Source organism: Pan troglodytes, chromosome 19 (genome assembly GCF_028858775.2).
Source record: "Pan troglodytes isolate AG18354 chromosome 19, NHGRI_mPanTro3-v2.0_pri, whole genome shotgun sequence".
Lineage (NCBI taxonomy): Eukaryota > Metazoa > Chordata > Mammalia > Primates > Hominidae > Pan > Pan troglodytes.
This window is the reverse complement of record NC_072417.2, coordinates 73,293,941-73,318,249: the sequence shown is the minus strand read 5'-3', so window position 1 is coordinate 73,318,249 and position 24,309 is coordinate 73,293,941. Positions and strand designations below refer to the sequence as shown.

The window sequence follows — 24,309 nt, the reverse complement described above, 5'->3', positions numbered from 1 at the left end:
ACAATAATGTTATGTTCAAGTTCATTATCAGGAGGCATACACCCAAACAATAGGGGAGTGAGCACCTACCACGTACAGAGCTCTCTGCTAGTTTCTCTGGGGGCAACAGTTCCCAACCTGGCAATTCATCGGCATCATCGGAATCAGCCAGCAGCTTGTTGGATATGCTGAGTCCAGAGTCCTGCCCATATTACACCTAATGTTCTGTGCCTATTACACCCAGATTTATGAGATCCTCCTCTCCCATGCAGTCCAAGAATCTGCATTCTAATAAGTTCCTCAGAGGAAGCTCTTTCACAGCCAGTTTGCACTGGTCTGTGGGTTGGTCATTTATGGAAACCACTGCTCCAGGGAATGAATCATTATTTCCAGTCTCATTAGGGAAAGATGATATGCATATGCACACATGTAAGGAGTGACAGTAATTAGCCAAAAGCTCTGTAGACATAATTGCCTCTGATGAAGTGCTGACTGATGACATCAGACACTAGGCTATTGACAGTGTACCCCAGGGAAATGCAAAAGGGAAGCGAACTGCCTCATAAAGTGAGATTAGGATTACTGGGTCAGAAATGTGGAGAGGGTGATTCAGATGGACAAAGGAGCAGAGGCAGGATTCAAGTGATGCGTTTCAGAGGCAATGCAGCCTGTTTGTGCTGAGTGGAAGGTGCACGAGGAACATAGTAGACGGTAACAGGAAGGCAGGAGCTGTGAAGGCCTTTGAAGGTCAGGCCAGTTGTAATAAAAGTATTTCACATTGTCAGGTATCTTGGGATGGTTGCCAAACATTTTTCTATGGTTTGTATAAATACATATCCATTTTATTTATGTATTTATTTATTTTAGTTTTTTTGTTTGTTTGTTTGTTTGTTTTTGAGACGGAGTTTCGCTCTTGTTGCCCAGGCTGGAGTGCAATGGAGCGATCCCAGCTCACTACAACCTCCACCTCTCAGGTTCAAGCAATTCTCCTGCCTCAGCCTCCTGAGTAGCTGGGATTACAGGCATGAGCCACCACACCCAGCTAATTTTGTATTTTTAGTAGAGATGGGGTTTCTCCATGTTGGTCAGGCTCGTCTTGAACTCCCAGCCTCAGGTGATCCACCCACCTTGGCCTCCCAAAGTGCTGGGATTACAGGCGTGAGCCACTGTGCCCGGCCTATTTTAGTTTTTTTTTGAGACGGAGTTTCACTCTTGTCGCCCAGGCTGGAGTGAAGTGGCACTATCTCAGCTCACTGAAACCTCCACCTCCCGGATTCAAGTGATTCTCCTGCCTCAGCCTGCCAAGTAGTTGGGATTGCAGCCGCAAGCCACCACACCTGGCTAATTTTTGTATTTTCAGTAGAGACGGGTTTTCACCATGTTGGCCAGGCTGGTCTCGAATTCCTGACCTCAGGTGATCCACCCGCCTCAGCCTCCCAAAGTGCTGGGAATACAGGTGTGAGCCACCACCACACGGCACATATGTATCTATTTTAGACCATTTTATTATAAACATAAGTTCTGTTTGCTGTAATTTCTCTCTTTTTCATATTCACAATCCACTTTGGCTGGAATTTCTCTTGATAACAAACTTTAGACCTTACCACAAGCCCAAGAGGAACTCACAGATGGGTGCTAGGCTTGAAATGCCCCAAGAAGACTGAAGGAAGTGGAGGAGGAAGAAAAAAGGAGGCAGAAGGGGGAAAACCTAGAAGAGCTCTGGACAGGGAGGAGGCATGCCAGAGAGAGGAGCCCAGTCACAGCTGAGTGCAGCCCCGGAAGGAAAAATGTGACTGGCTGGAGGAGTTGTCCAAGGACCTTGGGGATAAGGGGACGGGGTTTCTCTGCTGATCTGATGGTTTTTTCAGTACCACCCTTCAGTTATCTGTAGCAGGATCCTCTGCTGCTGATGGCCAAACCCCAGTGCCCACTGGGATTACAAATTGGGGAGGAAGAGGGGGACTTCCACATTAGGGATCAGCAGGGAGCCTCCAGAGTGGAGTAGGAGATACCTACGGCCATCATCAGAGGCTGCCGCAGCCCCAGGTTCAGAGCAGTCATCTTAGCTGATGCCATGGAAAGCAGTAGACCAGAAGTCCAGTCCGCAGTGTTTGCTCAGCACTTGGCAGAATTGTATGACCTTGGGGGTCACTTGCCTTGTCCGCGCCTCGGTTCCCCCTGTGAATATTGAGCGAGTTGCATTAGGTCAGTTGTCTTCAGCTTTTATTTTGAAACAACATTGAGACCCGACCCTTTCTTCCAGCCATTCCAGCCACATTTACCTGAAGGACCCATAGCTAAAGCAGATGAGGTTGGAGTTACTCCGGTTGAAGTGAGAGTGGGGGGTGTAGTGCTGCCTGGGCAACCGCTGTGGATTGGATGTCCGCTAAAGCACCTGTCACCTCTAAGCATTCAGAAAGCCAAGCACACAGTGCTCCAGTAGGGTCTGAGGAGCTCCCAGAGAATTGTCTCCAGCAAGAGGAGTTGACAGTGCTCCCAGGAGAACACTCTCATTTGGTCTGCTAGAAATCATGGCCACAGGGTGGGCCTCTTCAAAGGCCATTTTGCTACTCAGTATACTGGGTAGCCAGCTAGAGTGAAGAAGCCACAGGGAGTGCCCGGAGCAGTCAGCCTGCTGCCTGGCCTCTGTTCCCTGGACATCCATAGGGAGCAGCCCCAGGGCCTGTGGCCTTTCATTGTTGTGCCAGCTGGAGAAAGTTACTGCTGCCAATCCTTGTTTGCAGAGCTCTCTGCAGCACAGAGCTGCAAATAAACATCCTCTCACTTGGGGAGGGATGGGGGAAAGGAGAGGGCTAAATCATCCAAAACATGTTCATTGAGTATCTACCACTTAGCTTAAAGGATAGTCCTGAGCTTGGAACCAGAAGAAACGCTGGAGATGGGCTTAGACATTTACTGGACTTCTATCTGCCAAACCCCATGCTATGCATGTTTCACTCGTGATTCGTAAATGCTCACCACAGCTCTATGAGGGATGTATGGTCACCCCTTTTTCTAGATCAGGAAGCTGAGGCTCAATCAGGTTAAGTCACTTGCCTGTGGTGTCACACAGATGGAACATTTCTGAGCTGGATTCAAACCCAGGTTCATCCAGCTGCTTCTTTACCACCCTACCTCCCCCTGAACTGGAGTCTGTGATCCACCACTTAGCAACTCCTGGCACAACAGTAGCCTGAGCCTCAGTGGGCTCAGATGAGCCTCAGTGGGCTCATCTTTGACAAGGGATCAGGGTACCATGACCATAGCTACCTGAGAGGCTTGTAATAAGCCCTGAATAAGAAAGTGAGTGTGGAACCCTTTACAACCAAGGACACTTGTGCAAATGCAGTGTGTTGTTACGTAAGGAGAGGAAGTGGGTGTCCCCAAAGCAGCTCCTCCTCTTCTTCCTGGAAGATGATGTAAATAGTCATGCAGGCCTCTTGATGGAGAGTGATGTCTTAGGTTTGTTCTATTCACTTCTGATGGCCCAGGGACCTTAGCAGCTGGATAGAAAGAAGAATTGAGGGCGATTAGATGGGGAGATAGGACCAGGGAGAGAGAAAGGATTCTGGATTGAGTCAAGCAAAGACTGTAGTTCCAAATTGGACTTTGGAGTATCTGATAGTATCTTATCAGAGATTTAACATGGATGTGATCGTTTCAGAGGTGGGATGGGAAGGACAGGAGTCCAATATGCTATTGTTGTAAAGGCGGCCACCAGCCACAGCAGCCATGAGAATCTCGTGCTCCCCACTGGCCCCCTGCCAGACCGGGCTACCTGACTATGCTTCATCCACTGAGGACAATGCCTTCTCCCTTAAACTGGGGCCTTTTCCTTCCTGGCCTTTCCTGGGAAAGGAGAGAACAATTGAATCTGATCATTTATCCTCAGCTGTTTATGCCCCAGTAGCGTGAGCTTTAAACCAAATACCACATGTCCATCTGGACACCATGGCAGGCTTGTCACGTGGCCGACACACTCCCCGGCTGCCTGCCCCACTCCTGCATTCATTCAACCCTGACTCTGCAGCGTTCCAGAGCAGACCATTGTTTTTTCCCCTGGGATTAAGAGCCCAACTCTGGTTTTCTCATCTCTCCTCTGGATGGTAGTGGAAATGTTAGGCCTCAATCCAAAACTGATATGTATTCAGAAAAAAAGAAAGAGAAAGAGAAACCAGTCAGGCCTAATTTGAACTGGGGAAATAGCCAGTGTAAATTTGGAGGAAAATTCAAACTCCATAGCTGACTTGAAAATTGTCAGCATTGGCCGGGGGCGGTGGCTCACGCCTGTAATCCCAGCACTGTGGGAGGCTGAGGCAGGTGGATCACGAGGTCAGGAGATTGAGACCATCCTGGCTAACATGGTGAAACCCCATCTCTACTAAAAATACAAAAAAATCAGCTGAGCATGGTGGCGCATGCCCGTAGTCCCAGATACTTGGGAGGCTGAGGCAGGAGAATTACTTGAACCCAGGAGGCAGAGGTTGCAGTGAGCCGAGATTGCGCCACTGCACTCCAGCCTGGTGACAGAGCAAGACTCCATCTTAAAAAAAATAAAAAAGTCAGCCTCCAGGGCCTGTACCCACCCAGATGGTACCCCCTTGGGAGGGGGCAGCATCAGCACCATGCCTGCAGAGGCTTAGGTGTAATTGTGTTTACGTTGATAGTTTATGCCTGTCTGGAGCATAGGCCAGCTCCGGCCCCACTCCCTGAAGCATCACCAAATTCCAAGCAGTAGTATCTCCATGAATCTGCGAATCTGCTGTTGCTGCTGCTGCTGCTGCTGCTTTTTTTTTTTTTTTTTTTGAGACAGAGGGAGTCTCTCTCTCTCTCTTGCCCAGGCTGGAGTGCAGTGGCATGATCTCAACTCACTGCAACCTCCGCCTCCCAGGCTCAAGAGATTCTCCTGCCTCAGCATCCCAAGTAGCTGGAATTACAGGCATGCACCACCATGCCCAGCTAATTTTTATATTTTTAGTAGAGATGGGGTTTCACCATGTTGGCCAGGCTGGCCTCAAACTCCTGACTTCAGGTGATCTGCCCACCTTGGCCTCCCAAACTGCTGGGATTACAGGCGCGAGTCACCGTGCCTGGTTGTGAATCTGCTTCCACACTGGCTGTGTTTTCCTGGTTATAGCAGCCTCAGGCCCAGTGAAAGGTCACTCGCTGTAATGACCCAGGTTTCATTGGTTCTCCTTTATCCCCCTGCAAAGACCCACTCTCCCTCTAAGTACTGATGGCAGCCTCCAGAGGGTATCTCAAGTGTGCTCTTCAACTAGTCCTTTCAGCTGCCACGTGGTGTCCTCTGAGAGGGACCACCCGATCTTCTGGGCACCCCTCACCCAACGTGACCACTGCCTCTAGGCATTGCCTCCCAGGCAGGACACCAGGGGCCAGAGTTGCTCACTGCTCCCTTCACACTCCACGAAGGCTTTCCCAAAGCAGAGCTGTTCGTATTTCCACAAAATCACCTTCCCCACCTCCCCACCGAAAAAAAAAAAGAAATCACCCTTCCCCACCCCCTCCCAAAAAAATCACCCTTCCCCACCTCCCCCCCCAAAAAAAGAAATCACCCTTCCCCACCTGCCCCCCCAAAAAAAGAAATCACCCTTCCTCACCTCCCCCCCAAAAATAAAAAGAAATCACCCTTCCCCACCTCCTCCTCTCCCCCCAAAAAAAGAAATCACCCTTCCCCACGCCCCCCCAAAAAACAAAAAGAAATTACCCTTCCCTTTTCCACATGCAGCTTCCATTCTCCTTATGCCCCTGGTGTGAGTCCCAGAGGCTGAGTGGTTGCCACACTGAACTCAGAGTCCCTCCTCCCCTACATCTCTACATCTCTGAAGCTTCACTTGGACCCAGCTTGTCATACCCAACCCTATTCCCTTAAGAGAGGTGTCTCGCAGAAGGCCACTGAGGCAGTAGACCCAGGCAAGTCTGTCCTGTCATGTTGTAAGCAGCTCCTGATGTGGCTTGACCTCAGGGGCTAAACAAGGATACACAGCTTCATCTAGAGTAGAATGAACCCCGATTCAATAGCCTCATGGAGACTGAGGACAGACCAGGCAGCAGAATGGAGGTGCAAAGCCACCTAGGGCTCAAGGACTGGGAAGCGGATTCCCTGGGGAAGACACATGGAGCTAGGGAATAGCAGAATCTGAGGATCAAGCACCTTGTACACCCAGATCCCACATGTGGAAACCGCTATTCAAGCTGTAATGATACCAGGTTGACTGTGTCAGCCCCTGAAGGAAAGCTGGCATAAATAGAGCCTGGAAAACCAGGCTTATCTTTGCCCAATGGGTAAGGTAAATATTTAGTCCCAGCCCTGGAATGGTGCCTGGTAGTTCCATTCTTTGCTATCATTTTTCCTTTTATTCACTCGTGCTGCAAACATTTGCCACCTGCCCTCCCTCTGTGTGGCCAGCCTTGGCCTGGGCACTTCGATGCTCTGATGACTAAGACGTGATTCCCCATTCTTTTCCTCAGGGACTCTTGCTGGGGGAGCAGACAAGGAGCAGAGATCAGGTCAGGCCTCACAGGCTGGGTCTTTGCTGGCACGTAGACTTCACAAGAGGAAGCAAGACTGCGGGGAGTGGTGGGGGAGAACGCTCCAGGGCTAGGGTCAGCACACATCCCAGCGTCCTTGACTGGCCTGGCGATTTCTGCACCCATGCTTCCCTGTAAGCGTCCATGTAGAAACACAGAACAAGAAACACTTGGAGGCCAGCAGCACTCAGTATAAGGGAAGCAGCAAGGACTGCTGGGTTTGCAGATCTGGGTTCAATTCCCCATTTTGTCATTCATTCGCTGGCAAGGGACAAGTTCCTTTACCTCTCAATTTTCTTCAGAAAAGCAGTACAATGTAGCAATTGTAAGTGTGCGGACTCAAGTATCAGACTTTCTGGGTTCAAATCTCAGCTCTATTTGTTTTTTGGGGGGTTTTCTTTTTGTTTTTTGAGATGGAGTCCTGCTTTGTCACCCAGGCTGGAGTACGTTGGCACCATCTCAGTTCACTGCAACCTCCACCTCCCAGGTTTAAGCAATTCTCCTGCCTCAGCCTCCAGAGTAGCTGGGATTACAGGCACATGCCACCACGCCCGGCTAATCTTTGTATTTTTAGTAGAGACAGGGTTTCACCATGTGGCCAGGCTGGTCTCGAACTCCTGACCTCAGGTGATCCGCCCCCCCTTGGCCTCCCAAAGTGCTGGGATTACAGGCATGAGCCACCACACCTGGCCAAATCTCAGCTCTATTTGTTAGCCTTATGTCCTGTGTATTTCGTTTCCTCATCTGAAAATGAAGAAAATAGACATACTCATCTCTGACTGTTATTCTAAGGATTAAGTGCTATATAAAGCACAGCAAATAATTTTGCCAGATGCAATAGAAATTAGTTTCTTGAGGAATGTGTCAATATCTAGCAATTTTACATAGGCATTTACCCTTTGAACCAGAAACTTCACTTATAAAAATCTATCCTAAAGACACACAGTCAAAAATTCAAGACGGGCATGGTGGTTCATGGCTGTAATCCTAGCACTTTAGGAGACAGAGGAGAGAGGATTGCCTGAGCTCAGGAGTTTAAGACCAGCCCGGCTAAATGGCGAAACCCCGTGTCTACTAAAAATACAGAAAGTTAGCCCGGCATGGTGGCAGGTGCCTGTAATCCCAGCTACTTGGGAGGCTGAGTCAGCGAGGAGGAAATCTACAGGCAGATGGGCCTCCAATGCCCTCCCAGCTGCCCTGCCCACAGGAAGCCCAACACCAGAATCACACAGGAGGGAAAACCCCTTGATCAGTCTGTTATCAGTTACTAGAAGGTGTGCCCCATTACGGAGGTAGGTGACCAGGAGGAGGAAGGAGTGGCAGCAGGCCTGGGCTGTCAGTCTCTTTCTCTTGCCCACCCTTCTCTCTTGGCTTCAGTCTTCCTCTTATAAGTGGGATGGAGGTAGGGTCACCAGACCTAGTAAATAAAAGTACAAGACAACCAGTTAAATTTAAATTTCAGGTAAATAACAAATAATGCTCTGGTGTAAGTATGTCCCATGTAATTTAGGGATATACTAAAAAAAAAAAAAAAAAAAGGATTTGTTATTTATCTGACATTCAGATGTAACTGGGCAGCCTGTATTTTGTCTAGGTGAACCCATCTAGACAAAACTGAAGCCAAGGGTGGGGACAGGGGCAGGCACTCATCCTGTGCTGGGGGAGCCTGCAGCAACTCTACACAGGATAGGCTTGTGGGAGGCAGAGCCAGGGACAGAGCCAGCAGCAGAGAGATAGACACGTGTGTAATCCCGCGGCTCCTGGGGAAGTGGGAGAGGAAGCGTTAGAGGAAAATGAAATGGGAAATTGGTCCCCAACCCGATCAATCCCCACAGTGAGAAAGCAGGAGGAGCCCTGGCTGAGAGCCCCTTCTTTCAGGGATGTGGGCTCAGCCTGACTCTGAACTCTGCACCTGCTACCCCCTAAGGCAGGACATAAGAACTGCAGGGCAGTCCTGGGGCTCAGAGGGCCCCCTTTTCTCCCTCTGATGCTCTGGGTGACCTTAGACAATTCTAGGTGAAGGTCAGGCTGGGAGATCTTCCTCTGTAAACTGTTCTGTGTACGGTTGGGACAGAGTGCTGAGGGATGTCCCTAAGTGTCTGGGCAGAGAAGTTGGCCCCTTGAAGGGTCTTAAGTTTTCTCCCTTGGATAGGAAAGAACTGCCACCAACCACAGATCAGAGTTCATTATGCATCACTCTGCATAATTCCAGCCTCCGCCCAGTGTTCCCTACTCCCCACCTGTGGGTCTTGCCTGTCCTTCATTGCTCTCTCCAATAAAAAGAATCACCATAATAATTATAAATTATTGAATATCTTCTCTTGTCCCGGCATCTTGTTTCATCTTGACAACAAGCCCATGAGGTAAATGCTGTCATCACCCCCATTTCACAGATGAGGAAACTGAGGCTCAGAAAAATGAATTAAACTACCAAGGGCACCTAGAGAGTCAGCAATGGAGGGGGATTCCACCCCAGGCCGGTGTGAGTCTGGGCTGCATGCCCGGATGTTTCTGCATTCCTCTCTTGGCTTCTGTGTCATAGACCTGGTGCTCCTGTGCCTGCTGTGTCTGCCTGCCCTGCAGTTGGGAGTCTCGGAGGAAGAGCCCAGACTAGGATTTTCCTCCCTAAATCCTCTGTCCCTGGCACAGAGGAAATAATAGTGTTTGTTGAAAGATTAAGGCCGGGCATGGTGGCTCATGCCTATAATACCGGCACTTTGGGAGTCCGAGGCAGGTGGATCACCTGAGGTCAGGAGTTCGAGACCAGCTTGGCCAACATAGCAAAACCCCATCTCTACTAAAAATATGAAAAAAATTAGCTGCATGGTGGCATGCGCCTGTAGTACCAGCTACTCGAAAGGCTGAGGCAGGAGAATCACTTGAACTCAGGAGGCAGAGGTTGCAGTGAGCCGAAAACGTGCCACTGCACTCCAGCCTGGGCAACAGAGTGAGACTGTATAAAAAGAAAGAAAAAGAAAAAAGAAAAAGAAAGAAAGAAAGAAAGAAAGAAAGACAGACTGGAGGGAGGGGAGGAGGGAAGGACAGAAGGAAGGAAGGAAGAGAAAGAAAAAGAAAGAAAGGAGGGAGGGAGGGAAGGACAGAAAGACGGAAGGAAGGAAGAAAGAAAGAGAAAGAGAAAGAAAGAAAAAAAGAAAGAAAGAAAGAAAAAGAGAAAGAGAGAGAGAGAGGGAGGGAGGGAGGAAGGAAGATTACGTTTGTTTTTTTTTTTTCCTTTTTTGAGACAGGGTCTCTCTCTGTTGCCCAGGCTGGAGTGCAATGGTGCCTGCACTCCTGGGCTTAAGCCATCCTCCTACCTCAGCGTCTCAAGTAACTGGGACCATAGGCGTGCCACCATGTCTGGCTTCTTTTTTTCCCCCTCGTAGAGACAGGATCTCCCTAAGTTACTCAGGCTGATCTTAAACTCCCAGGCTCAAGTGATCCTCCCGCCTTGACCTCCCAAAGTGCTGGGATTACAGGTGTGAGCCGCTGCGCCTGGCTGAAAGACTAAATCTTGATGGAAGATTAAATCTTGTTCCAGAATGCACCCACATCCCTTCCCTGTGTCCTGCTCCGCTGCCCTCTTCCTGTCCTCCAGGCCTTGCCGCAGCTGACACTTGGAACAACCTGAGGAGCCTCCCACGTGTCCAGCCGAGGGCTCTGCGGAAGGAACTGACTCTTCTGTCCCGCAGCTCTTCTCCAAAGGAAGCCCCTCCCTGGGCCTTGGACATCGTCCTTTGTCCCTGGGGGAAAGAATGCCTTTGTCCCTCTCAGATAAACAAACAGAGCGGCTAGGACATGTGTAGTGCGAGGTGCAGGAACAGTTCCCCAACCTCAGAGAGGCCTGGCCTTCCTTCCGAGGTCACCGGGGACAGCAGGAGCCGGGGACAGCCTTGCCCAATTAGATGGGGGGACCAAGGGTAGCCCCTTCTGCAGATGGATGAACCGAGGCCCAGAGCAGGGAGCATGCCTCCGTGCCCATGGAGCCACTAGCTTCCTTGCCTCTTCCCACCCCAACACACACACAAGCTCAGAGCCTCAGGGTTGCACCACGTTGGGGGCACCGTTCACAAGGCCCTGTCGGTATAGGCGCCCCCTGGAGTTTTAAGACACGGCAGCCTGCACGAACCATGGGCAGACGTCCACACCGCCCCCACGACTCTGGGCCCCCTGTAGACCCTCCTCCGCCCCACCTTCCTCCCCCACCCCTACATTGTCAGATCAGAGCCACAGGAAGCAGGGCCAGCAAGTGTGCAAACCAAGAGCCAAGATGGGGAAGTTTATTTTCCAAGAACCATCTAAACACATGAGGAATATTTTTAGCCCCTGGCTCCCACCCGGATGCCGAATCTAAACAGGGGGCCAAAGAGGCGGCCCACTGGGGATGGAGAGCAACCAGCGGAGATGGGTGGGACAGGGTGCTGCAGCCCCCACCCTGCCCCTGGACACAGATGGCTCAGCCAAAGGAGAGAGCCGGCCAGGGGAGCCAAGGAGGCACAGGGGAGTGGCCCCAGGTTCTGACAAGTGCCCCGTCCCTCTCTGTGCCTTGGGGCTTCCTTATCCGTGCTGTGGGAGGGATAACACCACCCCAATGGGATTGCAGCACGGCCCCCACCTGGAACACGATGGGCACCCCAAAATGTGCTTTATGCTGTGCTGGGTGCCGGCCAGTGACCCTCAGAGAAGTCAGGGTGCAGGCAAAACCATCAGCCCGTGAGCCTTCCCCAGGCCTGGCCAGCTACGGTGAAGGAGTGAAGGCCGGTGTGTGTGTGTGTGTGTGTGTGTGTGTGTGTGTGTGTGTACCGCATGCAGTCACCCACGGGGCATCAGAAATGAATGAAAGGAGGGCTCAGGGGCCAGGCTGGACCCTCTTTGTGAATAAGGGGGTTCTCCTCCCTCGCCCTCAGAGGGAACTGTCTCAGAAGCCAGGCCAGACTGGGCACAGGGAACTCAGAGCCACCATCCCCAGGGTGGGGGTCTGCTGGGGGTGGTGGAGGCCGCATGGAGGGAGTGAATTTACTAAAAACAGGAAGCTCTTCATGAACACACGCATGTTCACAGGAAGGAACGCCATCAGTGGCAGCCTCGGGAGGTGGGGGACAGTGCCCGGGGTGAGCTGCCCACTTCTGCTGTGACTGGCCCTGGTGACTTGGCTGGGAGTTGAGTGCTGGCAGCACCTGCTGTGGCCTCTGGGCCGCAGGGAGGGCAGGCAGGACATGGGAGGTGGCCAGAGCCCCAGGCCCTGGACAAGCTGTGCCCGTTCTGGCTCCTGCTGGCCAGGTTTATGATTTAGGGACCAGGGGGATGGGGAAGGTCGAACACCTTCTGCCTTGGGTGGGAAAGGCCAGGACTTCCTGGTCCTGCTGCCACATTATTCACTAAGGTTGCCTGGAGGGCAGGGATGGGGGTGGGGATGGGGTGCCATTGGGGAGCTGGGAGGGGCCATTCTGACCTCAGAGCCCTGATCCTTGAGGGGGCAGCTTAGATCCCCTGCAGTCTGTGTGGGAACCAAAGAACAGGTTCCAGGTTCTGCGTCCACACACCCCCCGCTGACAGGCAGCCTGCGGTTGCCATGGCAACAGCAATACCACCCCTCCCCCACAGCTGCGTGGTCACCAGGGAAGGGAGGGGGGACTTATTTTTGGTTACACAAGGGAAGACAGAGGGAAAGGGAGGAGGGAGGGGAGCAGCCGTCTTTCCTCTCCCTGGGCTGACTGGGGGTGGTCAGGGGCATGGGGGGCACGGGGTGGGAGAAGGCTTAGAGACCACCTTCTCCCACCAGCTCCCCTCCCACAGCCAGCAAGGGATTCTAGAACCAGGTGATGGAATCCCTCAGTGCCCTCCTGGTGGGCACGCCTTCCTGTGAGGAAGCTCTCTACCTCCGGACTCTCAGCCTGCCAAAGGGGTCCTCACCCAGCCAGGGAAACCTGGGTGCCCCATTCACTCAGCCAACCCCACTCCAAGGCTCACGAATTCCAAAATCCAGTCCTACTCCTGATGATGAGGTCTGACAGCTGCGGGCCCTCAGTTCCTGGCACCTGGGGCCTGACCTGGCTTGGGGACCACGTGGGTCCCCTTCTTTCCTTCTCATTCTGGTGTCCTGGACCCCCTCTCACCAGCCTCCTCCCAGTCTCTCCCTCCACTTCCCTCTGGCCACAGGAGGGAAAACAACCCATTAGAGATGTAATCACCGTGGTGGTGGGGACTTTCCTGACAAGTCCCAAGGGACCAAGCCCCACACCCTTGGACACCCCCATGAGCTCTCCCTCATATCTCACTGCTAACCCATCAGCAGATCAGCTCCTGGGCACTGCGGCAGCCCCTGAACTGTCCCTGCGTTCTGCCTTCACCTCTATAGCTCCCCTCCCTGCTCCAAACCAATGCCCTCCACCTCACTCTTCTGCCTCCCCTGCCCCTGCTTCCTCCCTCCCTCCCTCCCTCTACTCCTCCCTGCTGTTTCTCTGGAAGGCTCCCTCCCTGCCGCACCTCAACATTTGCAGTCTCCAGAGGCCTCCATCTCTGGCCTCCTCCCAGCCGCCCCTTCCCCCAGGGCTTCCCACCTTCCCTGCCCTGAATTCTCTCTTTTTTTTTTTTTTGAGACAGAGTCTGTCTCTGTCACCCAGGTTGGAGTGCAGTGGTTCAATCTTGGCTTACTGCAAACTCTGCCTCAATTCTCCTGCCTCAGCCTCCTGAATAGCTGAATTACGGGCACCCGCCACCATGCCCAGCTAATTTTTGTATTTTTAGTAAAGACGGTGTTTCGCCACGTTGGCCAGGCTGGTCTCAAACCCCTGACCTCAGGTGATCTGCCCGCCTCGGCTTCCCAAAGTGCTGGAATTACAGGCATGAGCCACTGCGCCCGGCCCCCTGCCCTGAATTCTCTTTCTCCCATGCACTCACTGCCTCCCGATCTATTAGACAACATGCCTGCTTCATTTATGGGCTGTCTCTCCACTAGACTGTGAACTCCAGGAGGGCAGGCATTTTTGTCTTTTATTCTCTGCCATATCCCCAGTGCCTAGAGCATAAACGCTCAATAAATTTTTGAGCAAACAAATGAACTTCCTTTTGCCCACCTTGCCTAGGCCATCCCCACACATGACACCCTTTCACCCCTAGCACAGGGGAGAACGCACAGGGCTGGGGCTGCCATCATGCAGTCGGCTCTGCCCTAGCCTCAGTATATGGCCTCCAGCCAGCCAAGCAGCCTCTTCTCTCTCGCTCTGTTGCCCAGGCTGGAGTGCAGTGGCGCAATCTCAGCTCACTGCAACCTTCGCCTCCTGGGTTCAAGCAATCCTCCTGCCTCAACCTCCTGAGTAGCTGGGACTACAGGTGTGCACCACCACACCTGGTTAATTTTTGTATTTTTTATAGAGACAGGGCTTCACCATGTTGCCTAGGCTGGTCTTGAACTCCAGGGCTCAAGTGATTCACGTGCCTCTGCCTCGCAACATGCTGGGATTACAGGCGTGAATCACTATGCCCAGCCCCAACCTTGTCTTTCTCAGCCTCAGTTTCCCCCTCTATATGATGAAGAGATCAGATTGGAACTCCTCTAGCTTCCGCTGTGATGAAGCTCCAAGATGCCTTCAGCATCTCTCCAAGGTCCAGGTCCTGGTAGAAGGGAGTGGGGTATAGACACGGAATTCACATAGAACGGGAATGGGGACACCTGGTGGTACCTGCTTGGGAGAAATCTCCTGGCCTTAAAGCCCCCGCCCTGGAACAGGGGGAACAGGGGTGGGTGGAGGGGGACAGGGTGGGGTAGTTGTGGAAGGCTAAAAACACACTTGAGAAAGGTTTCTCCAAAAATATGTCCATATTTTAATCATGCCTAAAGTCCCACCTGGGAAGGCTAAGGACCGGAAGCCTGGAACTTGGAGAGCTGAGGCAACAGAGAGGCTGCGTGCAGAAGTGAGCCATCATCGCAGGAAGCCGGCCAGCAGGCAGGCCAGCATGGGGCCCAGCAGGGCAGGCAGGGTCCAGGGCAGCGGCCGACCCGGGGCCCCGGACTTTATCACCGTGCGCTGCCCCAGCTGCTGCAGGGGCCTGACATTGTCCTTCATGCTCACTGTCTGTTCCTTGTCGTAGTACAGCTTCTGAGAGAATGCCAGGATCTGCGGAAGTGATGGGGCTCAGCAGGTCGGGGCAGGGGGAGCTGCACTCCCTGCCGTGTGACCTCAGGCAGGCACCTCGTCCTGTCCTGGGAGCCCTCATTAGGAAAGAGGGGCTCTGAACCCCTGGCTCTCAAGGTGGTCATGAAGATGATAAGAATAGGGGATGTAAATGAGGTGCGTGGCATGGGTGAAGGCTAAGTGCCCATTGGCTTCCTTTCACTCACACCCCAGGGGGCCCGCAATGCCTGCTTCTCTTGTCACTCTTACTACAGGGCAGTGGCTCTCAAACTTGAGCATGCGTTAGCATCAGCTAGGGGGCGGGCTTGTTGGGCCCCAGATGCCTGGGCTCCACCCCCAGAGTTCCTGATTCAGTAGCTCTGAGGATTAGCATTTCTAACAAATTCCCCCAGTGATGATGTTGACTCCACTGGTCCAGGGGCCGCACTTTGAGAACCACTGTTTTGGAATGAAAGCAGTGCAAGGGTAGGGATTTGGGTCCTTTGGGCTCACTGCTGTCTCCCCGGAGCCTAGTTCATTATAGAAACCCCAGCACCATTTTCTGAATGACTCCACCTTCCCCTGCCTCCTGTCTAGCCCCCAATCTGGTGATGGAACAGCTCAGGCTTTTCTTGCCTGTCTTCAGTGAATGTCCATGATTAACATTGGACTTCAGTTACCTGGGCTCCCCACCCGTATCCTGAGGGACCTCTGAGGGCAGACAGAGGGATAATTTCTGGGGAGCCAGGCAGTGGGAGCCCATGCCCTGCCCCAGGCCCTGTGCACCTGTTCTCTGTGAAGCTGAATGGGCTCCTGGAACACAGTCCAGACGACCTTCTCATCGCAGGTCGGTGTGGTGAGTGAGCCCAGGTAGCGGAAGTAGTGCCTCAGTTTCTCCTCCTTGGGGAGCAGGTCCAACAGGCTGCTCTCTGCCATCATAGTGCTCATCTCTGAGATAGGGGCAGAGGACACTGTCAGTGAGGGTGGGAGAAGGAGCCCCTCTTCCCCTGCACTCTGAGAGCCCAGCTCCCCGCACACCCACCCCTTCCTTTGTGGGAGGAATCCCCCCCCTCACCCCAAGCCCTTCTCCCCCATCCTGACTCACCAGGTTTGGGGATATCAGACAGTGCCTCCACCAGTGGCTGGAAGCCCTCGTTCACCTGGGTTCCAGCCTGGAAAGGGAGGGAAGGGTCTTGAGAAAGTCTGCAGGGAGCCAGTGGTGGTGGCCAGTTCATTCTCCCGATCTGGGGACGGAAGGCCAGGCAGCTTCTGGGATTGAGGCTCTGGGCTCCCTACCTGGCCCGGGGACATGCAACCCCAGAAACAGAGGCGGAAGTTGGAGTCTCCCCGCCCCCTCCTGCCTCGCTGGAGTCCCAGGTCTCTGAATCCTAAGAAGAAGCTCTCAGCCCCAGGTTCCCCGGGAAGTGGGGGATGGGAGTCCCACCTCCACCAGAAAGGCCAGCACCGCAATTTCGTCTTCAGGGTCCTGGGCCTCTTTCACATTCCTCGATGTCCCCTTCTCTTTCTCATGTACTATGTGCATCTGGTCGGGGTGGAGGGGTGAAAAGGGGACCTATGAAGGGCCTGGACTACCCTCCTTGCCCAAGGCAGGTGCGCGCCCAGAGCCCAGACAAGGTCCCAGTCGGGAAGGGGCCCTCACCTCCATGGCAAAGTGCTCCCCATCGAGGCTGTGCTCCGAGCCCTTATATGGCAAGTCGGACCAGTGCAGGTGCAACTGTTTGGCCTGGTATGGGGCAGGCAGTCCTCCTCCAGAAATGCTGGCCTTGTTCTCCAGCAACATCATCACTGGGGGCACAGAAGGGGCAGAGTCCTCGAACCAGCCTCCCTCAGCCTCCTCCAGCTCCTCATCCCAGCTTCACCCAGATGGGACATTGTCTCCTGCCTCCCAACCTTCATGAGCTCTGGTTCTGGCCTGCAGGGGTGACGCGGGGTGGGGCAGGGTGGGACAGCCCCGGACCTTTCCCTGGCCTCCTCCTTGGTCTCCCTGCCTGCCTCCCCCTCTCCTGCACCCTCCACTGCCCCAAACTGCAGCTCTGTCCTGGTGCCTCCTCTGCGTCCACCTCCTCTGTGGTGCCCTGGTGTCCTCGGGGTAATGTCCAAACTCCTCAGGCCTGGGTGATCTGCCCCTGGGCCCCAGCCCAGCTGCCCCTGGGCCTTGCTTGGGCTCCGCCTGGCTTCACTGTCTGTCCTTCCTCCACACAGAGCTCCTGTCAGTCCTCTGAACACGCCGAGCTGTTCCATGCCTCCGCGCCTTTGCACATGTCCTTCTTCCTGGAACGTTTCCTGCCCCCCATCCCAGACTGGTCTGACAAAAGTAACGAAAACATACTAGAGTGCTCTCTCCTCCTGGAAGCTGTCCTCCCCCGTGGGATTTTCAGCCACCTCACAGCACAGATGGGCCTGGGTCTGGCACACCCTCCTGGGAGGAGCCCCATTCTCTCAGTCCTTGGGGAACTTGGGTGCCCAGGCCTGCCTGGGGCCTCCATCCAGCCCACCTGAGTGCCCGTTATTTTGGACAGTCCACGTTTGCTTCTTATCGTAGCCAGAGAAGAAGAAGCGTCCCAGTTTTTTGTCCACCTTTGCCTTGGTGGTGACGATGTTGATGGGGGACTGGCGGTCCTTCTGGCAGTTTCCACCCCACTTGACTGGCACTGAGCATGGAGAGAAGGTGGGCTGAGAGTCGGGTGCCTGGCACCAAGGTGTAGCCCCCACCACCCCACTGAAGTCAGGCCCACCCACTCAGTTCCCACACAGAAACGCTTTGGGGTGGCCTGAAGGCTGTGCTGCAGGGATGCTCAGCTCAGAACTCCACTCTCGCCCTCCCTGGGCCCTCCTCCTCCTCCTCCACAGAAACATACATGCAAGGCTGGGGAGTCTAGCCCCAGTGTGGAACAGGGTGGGAACAGGGTTGCCAACTGTTGACTGTGAGCTCCGGGGTAGGGACAACTTCATGAGGTGGTGCACATGGCCTCTCCAAGCCCTGGGTTTCCCAAATGTAAAATGGGAACTGCAGAGATAATCCGCTTCCCTGGGATGTCAGAGAGTTTAAAGGAGGCGGATGGAGAGGGCTTTGGAAACTGTGGAGTGGGACCCCCGGGGGGGCTGCTGATGAAGGGCGCTGAGCATCATCTGAGGAATGGGTGGGAGAGGAGTAACCCTGGAGGAGCTGGTTCCCCAAACCCTGGTGACCCCAACACCAGGTGGGCCAGGGTCAGGAGCGGGCAGCACTGCTCAGTCACCAAAACACAGCAGACCGTAAAGGACCATCACTCAGGCACCCTGCAAGGGGTGTCACTGGGATAGAAACAACTCCCCGTTTTATTATGGGAAACAGCAAAACGCCTTTCTTCCTTTAATGCTGCTGCCGATTTATTCCACAGGGAACATGCCCTCTCGATGACAGCAGGTGCCAGTGAAGACTCAGGTCACTCTATGCTCCCTGGTCCCTGAGCACCAGGACAGGAGAGTGTGAGTGTGTGTTTGTGTGTGTGAGTGTGAGAGTGTGGGTTTGTGTGAGTGTGAGTGTGTGTTTGCGTGTGTGAGTGTGAGAGTGTGTGCTTGTGTGTGTTGTGTGTTTCTGTGTGAGTGTGTGTGTTTGTATATCTGTGTGTGTGAGAGAGAGAGAGAGTGTGTGTGTGTGTGTGTGTGTGTGTATGCTGGGAACTGATATCTGCCTGGGAAGCCACCATCACCCCTCCCCTTCCCACTCTTCCGGGGTCTCCATTTCGGCCTGCGTGGTGCCCACCGTGCACAAAGAGCAGTCCCCTGGACTGGCTGTACTCACCCAGGCAGGGGTAGTTGGAGGACTCGGCTTGAACCTCGTAGCACCAGTGTGACTCTGGAGCAGAGAGGAAGGGTGTGAAGTGTGCGTGCGTGTGTCTTGTTGCTCACACACACAGGAGGATCAGAGGCTGGGCCTACCCCTGGGGTTGGAGCCCCTCTTGGGCTGGGATGGAGTGTTCCTGGCAGCAGGATTGAGGGCCCAGGAAAAGAGACTCAATTGAAAACCAAGCAGGGGCTGATCAACCGGTCCGCTGGCATAGGGCTCTGTTCCCCAGGCAGGGCCAGGCCAAGCAGCCACTGGCCCTCCAGGGAAGCCCTCTGAGGCCACTCATCTCTAACATGGGGCTGGCCTAGATACTCCATCCTTTGGTCACCAGCAGCCTCCTCCGCGCTTACCTCCCCGACCCCAAACCTGGAAAAGAGACTGGTGAGAGTGGAAGAGGAGGACTTGGCCCAGCCTCCGCTCCTGGGACAATAGAGTCAGGTTCAGCCGGGCAGCCTTCCCAGATCCAAGATGAGGGACGAGATTAGGCGGCCCCTCCCCAGAATGTCTCACCCTGTGTTACTAAGATCCCTTCTTGGCTAGCGTCTCACAGCTCCCGCTAGGAGGAAAGCAGCCAGGCTTTCTCCCCTGCCCCTCAACCGCACAGTCCTGATCTCTGGAGACAGGCTGAGGGCTCTGCCTCAGGGCACTAGAACCCAGCACCTCTGAAAAAAAGGCTGCACCTCAAATGTCCCACATGGATGCAAGATGTTAATAAGAGGGGAAAGTGCATGCAGGGCAGAAGGGCCTATGGGAACCCTCCGTACTTCCTGCTGAATTTTTATGTGAGCCTAAAATTGCTCTAAAAATAAAGTCTATTAATTTTTTTTAAAGGCTGCACCAGCAGGGCGAACACAACATCTCATCCAGAGCTTGGAATTCTGGCTGAGCCGCTCAGGGAGCTTAGATGGGTTTGGGGGCAAGTCCCTTAAGCTCTCTGAGCCTCAGTTGTATCATCTGTAACATGAGACAAACATACCCACCTCATAGGGCCTTGGGGAGGATTAAATGAGGTTTCAGGCGGCTTGGCACTTAGTAAAATCCCATCGACAACTCCTTCCCTCCCCCCCACCCCTCCCACCCACCCCATGGCCTCCTTTTGGGAGCAGATGGCCAAAGCCAAGGAGGGGCCGAGAGAGGAGAGAAATGAAGTGACTTGGAAAGAAATCAAGATGAGGAAATTCCTAAGAAAAGCACGGTTCCCACTCAGCCAAAGCTGAGGCCTCTGAGCTCATCCACCCTCTCCCTTCTTGCCTGGGCTCCCCCCACAGTCCCATCTTCTTGTAGTCTAAGCCAGGGTAGAGTCCCCGGAGTGGGGACAGGATGGGGAAGGAGCCATGAGGGAGCATCCCCAGGAAAACTAACTGGCCACGAAGAGCCGCTTTGGGCTTTGGAGTTTCCCTGCCCTGATCACTGCCTCTCCTTCCCTGCTGGCATCGCCTTTTTCAGAGCTGCAGTGTCCTCCCCCTGATGGCCCATCCCCAGCCCCGGGCAGGGCTCTGCTGTCCCTGGGAGTTGCTGCACCTGAACCACCCCCATGTGGGTGGATTCTGCAGAGGGCAGTGGCCACTCGCCACCCCAGCAGTGGGGCAGAGCTCCGAAGCCTCCAGCTCCTGCTCTGCCTTTGCTCAGTCTCCACAGGGGAGTTATCTGACATTCTGAGTCCCATAATCTTCCTCTGACAGAAGGCATGTTACAGGAAAGGGGTCCCGATCCAGACCCCAAGAGAGGGTTCTTGGATCTTGCACAAGAGAGAATTCAGGTTGAGTCTGCAGTGCAAAGGAAAAGCAAGTTTATTAAGAAAGTGCAGTGGTGAAAGGACAGCTACTCCATAGACAGAGTAGGACATTCCCAAAAGTCAGAGAAGGAAGGAATGCATTCAATGCGTTGTATATATGGGGACATGTGCTCTGCTACAAGGGTTTGTGATAAAGGATTAATTTTCTTAATTACTACATTATCCAAGAATTGATATTATTATTATTATTATTGAGATAGAGTCTCGCTCTGTTGCCCAGGCTGGAGGGCAGTGGCGGGCTCTTGGCTCACTGCAACCTCCACTTCCCAGTTTCAAGCAATTCTCCTGCCTCAGCCTCCTGAGTAGCTGGGATTACAGGCATGTACCACCATGCCCAGCTAATCTTTGTATTTTTAGTAGAGACAGGGTTTCACCATGTTGACCAGGCTGGTCTCGAACTCCTGACCTCAAACGATCCACCCGCCTCGGCCTCCCAAAGTGCTGGGATTACAGGTGTGAGCCACCGTGCCCAGCCAACATTATTATTTTTAAAGCAAAATTAGGAATGCCTTTGCTTTCCAGATATCGGAGTATCTGGACCTTCCCAAGTCTGGGTCTGTGTAGTAAATATTATTAATTTGTTCCCTTAACTGCAAACATCTAGAGGCTAGAAATGCCTGACTTTCTGATAATGCAGCCCAGCAAATCCCGGCCTCATTTTCCTAGCTCTCACCCAAAATGGAGTCACTCTGGTTCAAACGCCTCTGACAGGTGCAGCCACCAAATTCCCAGTGCTGGTGACTGAGGAGATAATAAATCAGAGGGCATTTGCACCATGACAGTTCCTTGCCATAATCATCCCATGTCCCCACCCGCAGAGGTCTTGAAGGAGGAAGGGGTTTTGAAGATTGGGCTGGCCTCTTCTCTGACTGGAGGGCCCGGGGGCAGCCATTCCAGGAGAAGCCTCCCTTCAGCCAGCATCCCCAAGAGCCAGCTGCAAAGGGTGGAGCCCCCTGTAACTCGCCTCACAGCCTCCCTGGGGCCCATCTGGTCCAGGCTTAGCTTTTCTTAGGAATTTGGTCTTCCCTGGCTCTGGCCGCAGCTCCTAGGTTTGTAGTGGTGACCTGTGATCCACTGTCTTAATCATGGAGACTTTTGACCTGCTTGGCTGAACGCACTTGTAACTACCTTCTTCAGGAAGCAGCAGCCAGGAAAACATAATGGTGGTGAGGTCAAGGCCAGGGGTCAGGTCCATGTCGGTGGATGAGGGTGGGGTGCTGGTGGCAGGAGCACCCACCACTCAGGTTCCTGTCTTCGTTGAATGAGAGGGCCACCCTTGCAGGTAAGTACCAGCCCACTGACTCAGGCCACTCCCAAGAGGGCTTGGGAAGGAGAGGGGCTACCTACCCAGAGGTCTCGGTGTCCAGCGCCACATCCTACCTAGTCCATCCACCCTGACCAGAGGTTAGAGACCGAAAGTCAGTCGCCTGTCACCCAGCTACTGCCCCCCACACTGACTGACCTGCCACCCCTCCCCCTTATTTCAAGATGGCTGAAGAAGCCTCTCTAATGGACCTTGCTCACCCCACCTCCCCCTCTGAGGGACAGGGGATAATCCTGAAAAACAGCTCAGCACAACCCAAGTGTTTCCTGGGCAAAGTCTCAGCCGCTCCCGGCCAGGGGTCTGGGGCTCTGAAGGGGACCAAATATCCTCAGCCGGCCTCTTGTCTCAATGGACAGAGATGCTCTGGGGGTCTCCATGTGCAACCTGGTCCCTTCTCAGCTTCAGTCCTCGATAAGATGAATGGAAGGCAGGTCCCAGTCAGAAAGCCTTGGCACTAAAGGGGATCGCAGCTTGTGTGAGGGGTGAGCTGAGACACATTCCTGACACTGGCCCCAGGCTTGGGGGAGAGCCCCATAAACTTGGTATATGACGCACCAGCCACGTGCCACACAGGCACCGCACTAATCACTTAAACCCATTATCTTATTCAAACGCTTAAAACCCCTGAAGTCAGAATGACAACACCTGTTTTGCAAATGGGACAGGAAGTGACTTACCCAAGACCACACAGCTACAAAGCACCAGAACTGCAAAGCATTTCTCTTTCTACTTTATAGCTGCTTAGTAGGTTTCCAATGTCCAACCCTACAAATAAAAGTTTCCACATTCTGCTTTTTCTCTTTCTTCTCCCAGGGGCCCGGTGGAGAGGCTGCAAGGTGCCCCTCGACCATCTACGACAGCTCAGCCAGTCCCTGCTGCAAAGGGCACACGCTGGCTCCTCTCTGTGCAGAGGACACCTTCACCCCTCACTCCGCCGCTTTGAGGATGGAGCACCTAACTTGGGAGAGGAGGTTTCAGCCTGCGTGGACCCCAAGAACCATCCGAGGGGTGGTTGGGCTGAGAACTGGCAGATGGGGTCTTCCGGTGATGGGGTCTGGGGTTGCAAAGAAGGTGCCTCCAGGATCGGATCCCTGTGCCCAGCCGCTTGAAGCGCCTTTAGCTCCTTATCAAATATTAACATGCCTTTCCTGCCACCTCCCACCTAGAGGAATAATTAAGAGCTCGGCTTCACCATTAATCTTTAAACGAAAATCACCCTGTCCGGAAAGACCGGCTCCGCAGAGGCCTTGGGGCTCCGGGTCCCCCACCCCCCGCCCCCGCCAGGCTCCCAATTCAGCGCTGGGGGTTAGGGAGGCCAGGGGAGCTTGCGACCCTCAGGGGCAAGGAACCCGAGTGGGAAGCGCGGCTTCCAGGACCCTGCCACACCGCCCTTGCTCTGGCCGCGGGGCAGTCACCCAGCGCTGAGTCCCAGCGGGACAGACGGAAACCCACGGGCAGACGGAGGAGGCTGGGTGAGAAAAGAAGGCGTGCGTTGAGGCGGGTCCGAGAAGCATCCTTTTTTTTTTTTTTTTTTTTTTTTTTTTTAAACGGAGCACCAGGCTGGAGTGCAGTGGCGTGATCTCACTGCAACCTCCACCTCCTGGGTTCAAGCGATTCTCCGGCCTCAGCCTCCCGAGTAGCTGGGATTACAGGCGTGTGCTACCACGTCCGGCTAATGTTTGTATTTTTGGTAGAGATGGGATTTCACCATGTTGGCCATGCTGGTCTCGAACTCCTGGGCTCAGGTGATCCACCCGCCTCTGCCTCCCAAAGTGCTGGCATTTCAGGCTGGAGCACCCGCGCCCGGCCTGAGACGCATCCTTATCAGGGACTCCCAACTCGTCTCGCCGGGCCACGCGCACACACCCTCACCGCGCACACCCGTGCACACGCTCCCCCAGCCGGTGCGGACACGCGTGTGCACACACAAGCTCGCGCGCTGCCCAGTCCTCCCGCACCCTCGCGGCCCCCGGCGCACACGCAACCCGGGACCCCAGCGCCACCGACGCTCACCGGTCGCCCGCGGGGGGATCCTCTGCAGGGGCGGGAGCTGGGGGCACGGAGGGGACCGCCGAGGGGCACCTGGGGCCGGAGCCCGGGAGCTCACCTGCACTGGCCGATGGCCGCGCCGCGGAGAGGGCCAGGAGCGCCAGCAGCATCCGCATCTTGCGCGACAGCAAAGAGTCCTCTGAGCCGGGGGTCGCGCACCGAGGAGGCCGCCGCGGGTGCAGCGATCCTGCCGGCCTGGGTTTTATAGCGGAGCCGCGACGGGAGGGAGCCCCGACAGCTGGACGCGGGAGGCGGCTCCTCCCCCTGGCGGGGCCTGCCCTCCCCTCTCCACCTTCCCCTGTCCCTCATCTGAAATCCTCCGCTCTCCCCGGTCCCCCGCCCTGCCTGGCCACCTCTTGCCCTGTGCGCGAGGCCCCCTCACCCACTCCGCGTCCTCTGCACTCAGAAGCGGCGGCCTGCCCCTCCCCCATCCTACTCCTGGTCCCTGGTTTGGGAACAGGGACACGACACCACAAAGTGCTTGACCCACACAAAGATGAGTGCCCCGATGATGACTTTGATCATTCTGGCGCCACCCGTGCGCAGTGGTCTTGAATGGGACCTTGGAATGGCCTTGGGGTGGGGTTGGGGGTGGAGATGGCCTCGAAGAGATGAGAGGCTGAGGGGCGTGTGATGCCGTTTGTTGAATCAG

At 54.4% G+C, this 24,309-nt stretch overlaps 1 protein-coding gene and 1 pseudogene across 4 annotated transcripts; both read right to left on the bottom strand.

Annotated features, from left to right (window-relative positions):
• Positions 1 to 126: 126 nt before the first annotated feature.
• On the bottom strand, positions 127 to 2,040 carry LOC101056795 (protein FAM106C-like; annotated as a pseudogene).
• Positions 2,041 to 2,958: 918 nt separating this feature from the next.
• CA4 (carbonic anhydrase 4) lies at positions 2,959 to 23,908 on the bottom strand. Of its 4 annotated transcripts, none has more exons than XR_002940295.3 (9): positions 23,716 to 23,866; positions 18,445 to 18,498; positions 17,156 to 17,311; positions 16,300 to 16,445; positions 16,084 to 16,182; positions 15,745 to 15,811; positions 15,426 to 15,589; positions 14,372 to 14,642; positions 2,959 to 3,482 (listed from the first exon to the last, which is right to left on the bottom strand). XR_002940295.3 is itself a non-coding variant. In XM_009432989.5 (8 exons), the coding sequence occupies exons 1-8, from the start codon at positions 23,771 to 23,773 to the stop codon at positions 14,448 to 14,450; spliced, it is 1,011 nt and encodes a 336-aa protein (XP_009431264.1). In that variant the 5' UTR covers positions 23,774 to 23,908; the 3' UTR covers positions 14,322 to 14,447. The 4 variants fall into 4 exon arrangements, 2 of the variants coding, with proteins under 2 accessions (XP_009431264.1, XP_001140977.1); XR_675429.5 differs by having other exon boundaries at positions 3,467 to 3,482; positions 15,745 to 15,883; XM_009432989.5 differs by lacking the exon at positions 2,959 to 3,482 and having other exon boundaries at positions 14,322 to 14,642; positions 15,745 to 15,883; positions 23,716 to 23,908.
• Between the last annotated feature and the right edge of the window lie 401 nt (positions 23,909 to 24,309).